We start from the raw sequence: 10,921 nt of genomic DNA on the forward strand, positions 1-10,921 counted from the left end.
AACTGAGCAAATCTAATTTAAAAAGGCACTGTTGACTTTGAGTAATCCTTTTTTATTTGTAAAATTATGCCTATAGCCATTTCTTTTTACTACAATTCAGAAAGTTAGAATTTTGATGTCCTTTATTTCTATGAAGCAATAAACTAAATTTGTTTTTATAAATTGTGGGTGAAAATGTCCAAAGATATTACTGAGGAGTGGTGTGAGTAAAATGATTTACCTTTGGATTTTTAGTGGGAAAATATGTTATAAATTAGAGCTCCTTTTAGATAATACTTCTTTTTGTATTAAGGATGTCTTACAGTTATATAACTTGGACTTGTTTGCAAATGCACTGCTCTCAAACATCCCCACCCCAAAGTCTTCACAGAATTCTGAAAGAGTTGTAGTTTTGTTTTTCTCCTAGGTGACCATAAATTATTGCTTGCGTATTTAAACAATCACCGGATCATTGTGTCTGATGAAACTTCTGTCCTCTTTATAATCTTTTCCTAGCAAGATTCTATTTATGAATGTGAATGCTGGCTTTTTTTCCTTTTCATTCCATGGCATATAGTATTTGTTAGTACTTTCTAAGGCCTACACTTTGCTGTGTAAAAAAAAAATGACTGCATATGTCAGCCTATTCTTAAGTGATTCCAGAGGAGTCAGGAAAGCAGTATCACTGTCTGCTTCCTAGTTGGCTTCAGCTCCAGAACCACCCTCCTAGCCACAGCTGATCTGCTCGTTTGGGATGGCTAAGGATTCTTGAGTATAGCTAACCATTCATGGGTATTCCAAGAGACAGACAACATCTGCATATATGTAGTTAAGAATACATTTGGGCAAACTGTGGTGATAATTTAGTTTTGAAGTATCACACCAGTTTATTTATTCACCACTAAGCAAGCGTGTAGCTAACAGAATGGACGACGTGGTCTATGCAGTATTCAAGGGGTGTGAGCATTTGAGGTGCAGGGGCAGATTCTTCTAGATGGACCTCTTCCATACTTTGCCAGGACATGCACCCCACTTGGATCTTCCTTTCCTTGTTGGTTCTGTTTTCCCCTGGCACCACCCTGCTCAGTTCCCTGCCAGGGAGCGTTGCTGAGCTTGTGAAGCTGCTCAGAAACTCCCTGTGCCTTCCCCTGGACATGCACACATGCCTAAAGGGGTCATGTGGTAATTCTCCTCTCCCTTCCAAATTGGACCTACTGGAAATGTTAGTGGGAGAACAGAAAACACACCGCAGGTGAGCTGTTTAGATAAACATGAATCTGGAGAAACAGGACGCGTTAGAATCGAATCACTTCTCCTCTCAGTGGTGGTTATTGTATGTTACTATTTTGGGCTCTTTTTATACTGAGTGTTAAATATATTCTCCAGGTGAAGAAAACCAGTTTTCCTAACCATACATAGAGTTAATCTCTTGAGGAGGTCATTGAAACATCCATTCATTGTTTTGTGACTCACTGCTCTGTTCCACAAACTTGAGCCCTGCTTCTTCATTATCAAAGTTCATTTTCTTTAGGAAGCAGCCTTTCTGTAAAATGTTTTATGTTTTTAAAATGTTGCTACTCAGTGATAAAAACTGAGATTTGTTTTAGTTTAGAGGTCACAGAATATACTCTCAGGCTTCAGGTTCATTTATTTTCAAGTGTTTGCATATCATACTGTGATCATTTAAGTACTACACCAGCAGTGAAGATTATCCTGTCAGGAATATTAGCTGTGGCACACCCTAGGCTAACTGACCTTCCCTCCGCTGAGTCCCTGGCAACTGAAGGAAATGACCGGTCTGTGGAAAAAAAAAATCTAAAATAGGAACTTCCTGACTAGAACATTTTATCACTCATACTTTTATTTGACAAGAGTTGCTGAATTGGTAAGCATTTCTGTAACTCTTTATTTGTATATGAAATTATCTCTTAGACTTTTCATAGCATATTTTATCTTGAAAAATTTGTATAAAGTGGGGCCAGCACAGTGGTACAACAAGCTAATCCTCCACCTGCACTGTTGGCAGCCAATGTAGCCACTGGGTCAAATCCCAGCTGCTCCACTTTTGACCCAACTCCTTCCTGATGCACATGGGAAAGCAGTAGAGGATGACCCAGATGCTTGGGCCCTTGTTACCCACATGGGAGACCCAGGGGAAACTCCTGGCTCCCAGCTTTAGACCAGCTCAGCACTGGCCATTTTAGCCAATTGGGAATAAAAAATCTTTCTTTGTGTCTGCCTCTCTCTAACTCTGACTTTCAATTAAAATAATTTTTAATCCTGTTAAGTTTTATATTAAAATGGCCATTTTAAAATACACTATGCTGAATTAGAGAGCAGTTGGTAAGGTTTGTAAATTAGTTAATTATCTAACTTTCAAATGCGCTACAGTATTTGAGGAGTCTAGAAATCACAAGACCTTTTTTCAGTCTTCCTAAGTGTTCTCTACCCTATTCCTAAATAAAATCAGATGAAAAATAGAACTTATGTTATCCCTAGCCTGAGAAGATGGGCAAGGGAATATTCCATTTTGCTCTCTAACAGATTTTTCTTTCTTTTTCTTTTTTTTTAAGATTTATTTATTTTTATTACTAAGTCAGATATACAGAGAGGAGGAGAGACAGAGAGGAAGATCCTCCATCCGATGATTCACTCCCCAAGTGGCCACAACGGCTGGTGCTGTGCCGATCCGAAGCCGGGAACCAGGAACCTCTTCCGGGTCTCCCACACGGGTGCAGGGTCCCAAAGCATCAGGCCGTCCTCGACTGCTTTCCCAGGCCACAAGCAGGGAGCTGGATGGGAAGTAGAGCTGCCGGGATTAGAACCGGCGCCCATATGGGACCCCTTCGTGTTCAAGGTGAGGACTTTAGCCACTGGGCCACGCCGCCGGGCCCCCTCTAACAGATTTTTCAATGAGATTTTCAAAAAGTGGCATAATGTAGGTTTTTCATATCAAATAACTTCCCACAAGCAGAGTTGCCCTGTCAGATAATGGATTGTAGGCAGAACACTAGTGATGTCCAGATAGGCTAAAAAATAAGAAAGGTGGGTTGATTTTGTTTTTGTTTTCCCCAAAAATCCTGTCTGTCTCTGTTATCTGTATCCTTTCCTGTAAGTTCCTTCTGATTTGGGTGCCAGTTAGAGAGTTTTCCTTTGTTCAGTTTAGTCTTTGATTGTTCTTTCTTGGACCCCAAGTCTGATTTTATGAAGACTTGATTCCATTAGAGGCCTTAGGTATGATCATTTTTAATGTTTGCCTTTTCTAAATTGGAATTTGTTAAGAATTTTTCTTTTGTTTTTGCTTTTAGGTCTAATATTTTTAATTTGTAGAGTGGAATACTGTTCAATGAAATGGAATATATAGTTGTTGTCATGGCCAGGAAGCACTGTCCGAAATCTGAGCATTTTTAATATGCTGTATAACACTTGGCTTAGTTTTTATTTTGTATTAATAGAGCCAGTCATTTAATAGATGCACTCTAGCTGTTTTTAATCAATATTTCATACTTATTTTCATACTTACTTTGGTGGGACTTGGATCCTGCCAGTATGGTGATTATTCGTAAGAATATTGCAGACCACTTGAAAAAATTATGTTAAATCACTGAAAATGGCAGTCTTAAAGCCTCCTGTTGTTACACTCTAGCTGTTTGTACTCACCAGGGTCCCAATAACCTTCTTTAAAAAAATAACCAATGCCCAACTCCCCAGTCTTTAACTTTGAATATCAAGTAATAATTCTTCCATTCGTCTTGATATTTCAACTCCACAATATCTTGGTTACTTACTTGTTTAAAAAAAATCCTTGCATGGAAAGAGATAGTCTAAATTTAGTCCTATTTATAGTTGTGTTTAGAATGATAAATATTAATTGTTTAAAAATTATATAAAGACTTGTCAGTTAAGAACCTACTTACATTTGCCTTCCAACTCCATAATTTTCCAACTGTATGATGTTAAGCAAGTTACTTGGCAATTTGAAACCTCAACTTATTCATCTATAAAAATTAATACAAATATCTGCCACATCAGAGTTATTGGGAGAATCAGATTCTCATGTGTGTGAATTGCACAGTGCGGGACCTGACATATGTTAGGCGCTCACACAGTTCTAATATTGTTAGCCTGCAAATCTGAGGATTCAGACAGCCATTAGCCAACTGTAATTTACTGGGACATGCCAACATTCTCAAGCAACCTGGTAGAATCGAGTAGCAGTCACAAACTGGAGAGGTTATTCCTCAGCTAAATAGTAGATTCATATAAGTGATGGCTTGGATCATTGCAGAAGCTACTGATTAAGAGTCATTACAGCAGACTAAATTCCGATGCTTGTCAGTTCTTGACCAACTCCCAGAAATGAACTATAGAAACTGACCTTCAGTTCCGAGTAGAAATTGTAAATAAAATGGTAGATAAGTAAATATTGTCATGAAGTTCCAAAATTAGTGGTGATGTTGGTAGGTTTGTGGTATGTAACCAGTCACCTTTCAGAGAGGTCCAAGTAAGGCTTTCTATGTCTCCAAGATGAGATAACTTTTTAAAATTAGCTTTTGTCCTCCCTCTACAGGAGAATTTGCAGCCTTCAAGTAGCCACACCATCATGGCAGCATCTACTCTTATTTCTTAAGTCTTGTGTTCGTAAAATTTGTTAACACCAAAACACAGTTCTGTTCCTCAAATCCTTTTTTAAAGATATAAAATTTTCAATGCATAAGCTGGTATGGAACAGAATGGAGTTTCCTATTCAAGAGAAGAGGGAAGACTGTTTTAGGATCCAGAAATCTCTGCTGCCAGTGTTTCTTCTTCAACACAAATACCACGTGCACACAAGTATGCCCACTCCCAGGAAGAAAGAGGAGAGAGCCTGAATTCTGACCTTTTGACGGTCAGGCATGATGGAAAGAAGCTGCTGCTACAGCTTGGGAGATTTGCTATGGAAAGATTTGCCAGTCAACTCTGCCCTTCTAACCCACCAGGTGGATATATGGCTGAACGTTTGACGGGGCAGTTTCAATCACCACGTACCGTTCTCTTCCCTGTTCTGGGATTTTATTGTGGAGCTCTTTCCCCTAGCTGTCACTGGTTCCTTTCTGAGGGATGGAACAAAAATGCAGCATGCCTTCTCTGTGTGGGGCATGTTCAGTCCTTGACCGATTTCATCGAGATGAAACTCTTTAAAGAAAATGGAGGGAGAGGGGAAAAGTGTTTTTAATATAAATAAGTAAATAAATAAGTAAATAAATAAATAAATAGAATGGAGGGTGAGAGGTGACAGGAGTGTTTTTGGTGTAGGGAAAGGCATGCTGCATCTTGATCCTGACCTCCGGGGTCTGTGGCCTCCTGTTCCTTGCTCATGAACGTGTCTGCCTAACCACGCAGGCTGGAGAATGCTGGCACACATTGCCACCTTTGGTCAGTGGGTCCAGCAATTAACATGGGGTTGGGATGTTTTTCCTCCACAATGTAGCAAATTCTCAGGAAAAAATAATTTCTATCTTCCTCCTAAGCTCTTCCAGTCACCAAATACTTATGTGGCTACTTTGTCCAGAGCATAAAATGCCATGGGCAATAATTAATTTAAAAACCTACAAAGCCTATGAGAAATTTGTGTAATTTAAGTGTAAGATACAGGTTTTAATTTCTGAGTTTGTTCTATTTTTATTATATTAAAAAGAAAATGAATCTCAAATTTAATTAAATTGGAAGAAAAAGAACACATCCCACCAAGATTGTATGTCCCTGTATTTTTGTTATATAAATAACATTTAAAGAAAGATCATTATTCTTTCTGTATCTAAATATGGTCTTAGAATGACAAGTATTTATAATTTTTAAATTAATGATACTTGCTGGATCCACACTAAATACCTTTGCTAATAATCTCACTGTTTCTTCTGACTGATTTCTACACTACATCCTACATCTTTCTAATCTTTAAGCTTTTTTTCTAGAATATACAACCTAAAATAAATGGTGGTGTCTGCATTCATTCTCCTCCTTTCTTTTTTCCCAAGCCTGGTCTTCAAAAGGTTGAGTAATTTATCATGTGAATTCCTCAGGCAAAGAACAGAAATTTTAGGAATAATGGGACTAATGAATGGTATGTAAAGCCTTATCAGTTGTTTTTATAGAAAGAGTTACTGTGGTGTTAAGAATTGAAATTTTTCTTATTTTTTCACAAATGAAAAAAATATCCTATTTGTAACTTCCCTTGACCTTTATTAAAGGGTAGTGTAAATCAGAGTTTGCAAAGAAACTGATTGTGGCTACGTTAATGGCAAATACTTTTCTCTGTCAGGAGTATAGGATCACTTATCAGGACTAAAGAATGTAAATCAAAGCAAATGTAGCTGGCCCAACTGAAGTTATAGCCAAGAACCTGAGAGAAAATTGATACAGCTTGTATCAGGGAATTAGAAACTGCTTAAAGATTTCAAACTGGAACTCCTGGTCCCACTATCTGTATTTCAGCCTACACTCACTACCATTAAGGATATTTGCTAAAATACCTGTATCGAGTGAAAAGGTCTAATGAAAATGTGTCATGGACTTGGGAAAGGTTGTTACAGAAGTTTGGGAACTGTGCTTAATTTGTTGCAAAAGCAGTATTCTGTTTTTAAGTCTTACATGAGTAGTGCAGTGTCTTTAGAAACTCAAAAATGTCAGGGTTGGCTTTGTGTGTGCAGCATCAGCCATCCCATTTGGATGCCCATTCAAGTCCTAACTGTTCCACTTCCTGTCCAGCTCCCAGCAGAGGATGACCCAAATCCTTGAGCCCCTGTACCCATGTGGGAGCCCCAGATGAAAGTCATGGCTCCTGACTTTGGCCTCGCCCATCCCATCCCCAGCTGTGACAGCCATATGGGAAGTGAATCAGTGGATAGAAAATTTCTTTCTTTCTTCTCTCTCTCTCTCTCTCTCTCTCTCTGTCTCTTTCACTCTGCCTTTCAAATAAGTAAATCTTTTTTTAAGAAAATTGCAGAGTTGTGATTCATAATTTGAGAAGTAACTTCTGTGCATATAATGCTGCCTCTGAAAAACATTATGTTTTCTTTTTTAAATGTCTCTGTAGATGCTTTTAAGCTTCTACATAGCTGTGTTTCCTTTACCAAGATTGGTTTAAAACTTAGAACTCAGTTACATGAAGGAAACTTAGCATTGAATTTTCTAGACAAAGTCAGGGTTAAATGCTTTTCTTTCATTTTAGAGTGGGGTGCTATCTCATTTGAATAAGGGGAGCAGACCTGATATCAGGTGAAGCTGTGCCAGGCTCAGGATGTTGAGAGATTATCATAGAGAACTTAAAAAAAAAAAAAAGAAAAAAGTTTTTAGCCTTTTTTTTCCACCAAATAGTTTTTTCTCTAGTTTTTAAGTGACACGAAAAGGATTTTCCTGTGTGTTTTTATTTGCTTTATTTTTTGATGCTTAAACTACAGATAGACTTGTTGAGCTCCTAAGAAAATACGAGGAAGAAATCCTTGTTTGTGCAAAGCACTTTATGAATCACTTGTGTACAGTATCTGGCTGCTTCACCAACCATCTTGTAGGGCTGTCATTGTCAGTCTTGTTTGTAAAAGTGACTGTAGTGCCTTCTGTGCTGTATCTTATTTTTGATAGAGAGAAACCTTCTGAAGAATTTGAGAGGAACTCTAAAGGAATGTTTTTAAATGTGTAGTTTTCCCGATGGACTCTTTTCAGCATTAGAGCCTAGAACCTACAATGTTCACCGCTGAAATCATATTGACCCTCAAAAGTAGTTTATTAAAGGAACTTGTGAATTAAAAAAAAATCCAATGTGATCATTTGTACTTCGGTGCACCTTAAAAGAAGATTCTGTCCCCTCCCTGACTGAGATATGGTAGGACTCACGGGAGGCATGCTCGCTAAAGCCCATCCAAGTTCTGTGTAGTCCAGATCGTGTTGGAGAAGAAGGAACATTTATATAAGCAAATAATTCTGGAGTTCAGAGCTGTGAACCTGAACTCTATAAATATGTCCTAGATTCTCACTGGGCACAGTCGCAGTCCTTGTGTTACACGATGTGATTTTGCATTTGTCAGGCACTGTTGGAGCTGCTACACAGCCCTCCGTTCACACCGTCCCCACAGCACAACCACCTTGCCAGCCTCTCACAGACCTCATCATCTAGCTTTAGTTTGAACATTGCAGAGTTCAGGTGACCTTTTTAAAAACTACCTCCTCAGAATGAGGTGATGATAGTTATTTATTTTAAAATATGAGGAGTCAGGAGCTCTAGGACATACAAAGAATTGAATTTTTTTAACTTTGATTTGTATTTACATTTTTGAGCACTCTCATTTTGTCCTAAAGGGCATTATACATTTAAGCAGTAATACTGTAAAAAAAAAAAAAAAAAAAAAAAAAAAAAACAAGACTGTGTAGCTCAGAGAACCTGAATGTTGAAAGTGGTACCAGAATCTATTTAGGGGTACATTTCAGAATTTCAACCTTAAATCAATCACATGATTAGATAGGGTATCACTTCACTAACAGTGGTATAGTTTTCATTTTCAGTAGGCTTGGCCTGACAGTACAGCTTCATGAGTTAGCCACAGTGTCGTCACATGCACAGATGTTCCTGGAGACTGCCCAGCAAGGAGGGTGACAGGGCTATCCTGTGTTGTCCAAGTTAAGGCTGGAGTCAGCCCTGACACACAGGGACTGCAGAGGCCAGCTGTCAGGCTAGGGAAACCAGAGCAACAGGCAGCAAAAGCTCCCCGGGATTCTGAGCAGCAGATAGTACAGCGGTCTCACAGGACGTGGTGGAAGAGGCTCTGGAGGAATACCTTGACAATTTGCCAAATGATCTTACTGTGCCTTCATGATGCAATAACAAAGCTAAAAATCTTAGCTGAAATCAGTGATACATTGAAGAGAGCAGCCACTCTGGTTTAACGCAGCTGTATTCATGTTTTTTAGGCGTGCTTAGACTGCAAAGATAAATGCACTGAAGAGTTTATAGCCAAAACCACATTAACAAATGAGGACACACAGGTAAATTTTCAGTGAATAAAATTATTTTTTTAAAAGCACATAATAGAAATATTTATCACATAGAGCAACTAAGTTGAAACTATAGTTCAGTGACTTTCTAGAGAAACTTTTGTACTCCCATAGGTTCTTTAAAGCGTGGACCTTTTATACAACAGATACGTCTGAAAGACATTTTAAGAAACAGCTCTAGTTTAGGGTTGAAGCACTGTACGCTGTGCAGCAGTCATGTATGAAACTAGAAAGAAGTGAAATCACAGGACAGCATGGGATCTGATTTACTAACAGTGCTGCTGCCAACCTAGACACTGATTTTTCCAAGTTTGAAACAAACTTGCCTCCCAGAACTTGTTTGCAAGTAAAGTTGGACTGTGCTACTCAGCCTGCTCGGTGTACAGTGAGATCGAAGAGGTGGGGTCAGAATTATGAATGACCTGGCCTGTAGGTACAGAACTGGACTTGTTCCATGGTGTGGTTCTCATGTCTTGTTTAATTCCTCATGACCTCAGAGATGTTAGCCCACTGTCCGCAGCATCCTTTGGGTGTTTCCCTGAGCAATTGAGACATTGCTGATACCCATGGGCAGTTGAGCCCCAGATGAGGGCAGCGCCTCTGTGCCTGGGGAGAGTGAAGTGGCCAATGTTTCATGGTCCATGCTCCCAGCTCTGGTAGCATTGGAAGTACTCATAAGGTCGTTCAACATCCGACAGCTTTCCTTTGTTGCTTTCACATAGCTTGTTTTCCTTCTTTTTAGACAATTAGATGAAAATTTAATCCTCATTTTCATTATGTCTTGTTTATCTTCATTTTGTTCATTGTGGGAAGGGCAATTAATTGTTCCTTTGGAGTCTGTTCAGGGGAGGAGAGGATAAAGCACTGTTACGCAGCGCTTCAAAGAAACGCAGTCAGTTCTCACCTCAGTGAAGTGGGTGAACATTCACAGCTTCAACTGTAGTTATTCAGTCAGCTTCATTAGAATGTTTACTTCTATTGAGGTGTTCTAAGTACAGTGATATAACTAGTTCTGCATGAGGACGCAGTCTGTATCTTTTGTGGTGCATTTTTTTTTTAAAGAATTCTGTAGATTGAAGTACTCTGAAAACAGAGAACTGAAGTGTTTATTAGTGTTAATGTAAAAAAAAAAAAAAAGAATACGTTTTTGTGTACACACCACCTGCTTCTGGCCGGCTGATCCCATATCCAGCCCCTAGCTGGGCCGCCTCTCCCCTGCAGCACGTGTGTGTGTAGGGGAGTGGGACAGGCACAAGGAGGCGTGGCCAAAGAGGCTGTTTACAGGAGAACAAGTGGGTGTTAGGGGGAAATTGCTTAGTGTCAGTTTTGCTTTGAAAATTATTGTTGCATTTGTGTGTTAAGCCTTTTTAAACCCATATGTTTTTGATGGAATCTGAGTTACACGGGAGATTGCAGACTAGCATCAGCAACAAAGCTCAGAGACTAGGCACAAATGTAGAGAAAAATGGACCAAAATAGGGGTGGGAGTAGGTCTGGGGATAGGGAAAAATTGTGAGGGTGGGAAATAAACTGTAGTTATCTAAAAATGTAAGCGTGCAATAAGTGCTTTTTATTCTAAGCTGTGAACGGTTTTTTTAAAGAATCATTCCTTCCTGATAATGTTTGTGTCTATTCCATAGCTGATTCAAACCAGCTGTGTCAACATACAATGCCTTTTTATTCATGTTAATTACCAACGTTTCAGTGGCTAACCTTTTTGTCTTATTTATCTTCACATGACTAGTTTACATGCAAGGGTGTGTCTGTGTGTGCACATGCTCTGTGCCCTTTCCCAGCTCCTGAAAACACGTCCCTTGGGCCCTTTGGCCAAGCTACAGGGTTGCAGCCTGGCCTGGGCCTTCATGATGGTGCCTCACTGAGGAGACACTTGTGGGACCTGGCAGGTGGATTGTAC

At 39.3% G+C, this 10,921-nt stretch overlaps 1 protein-coding gene across 4 annotated transcripts in view; it reads left to right on the forward strand.

Annotated features, from left to right (window-relative positions):
- Nucleotides 1–10,061, forward strand: part of BRAF (B-Raf proto-oncogene, serine/threonine kinase) — a 130,812-nt gene extending 120,751 nt beyond the window's left edge. For 2 of the 4 annotated variants that reach the window (XM_058681375.1, XM_058681373.1), the window contains 3 exons: nucleotides 4,550–5,003; nucleotides 5,997–6,082; nucleotides 8,923–10,061. In XM_058681375.1, coding sequence (XP_058537358.1) covers nucleotides 4,550–4,572 — 23 coding nt within the window. In that variant the 3' untranslated portion in view covers nucleotides 4,573–5,003; nucleotides 5,997–6,082; nucleotides 8,923–10,061. Of the gene's footprint in view, nucleotides 1–4,549; nucleotides 5,209–5,996; nucleotides 6,083–8,922 lie in introns of those variants that run through there. The other 2 variants (XM_058681374.1, XM_004594353.3) reach the window with 2 other exon arrangements.
- The last annotated feature ends 860 nt before the right edge of the window (nucleotides 10,062–10,921 follow it).

The sequence above is a fragment of the Ochotona princeps genome, chromosome 25, assembly GCF_030435755.1.
Source record: "Ochotona princeps isolate mOchPri1 chromosome 25, mOchPri1.hap1, whole genome shotgun sequence".
Classification (NCBI taxonomy): Eukaryota; Metazoa; Chordata; class Mammalia; order Lagomorpha; family Ochotonidae; genus Ochotona; species Ochotona princeps.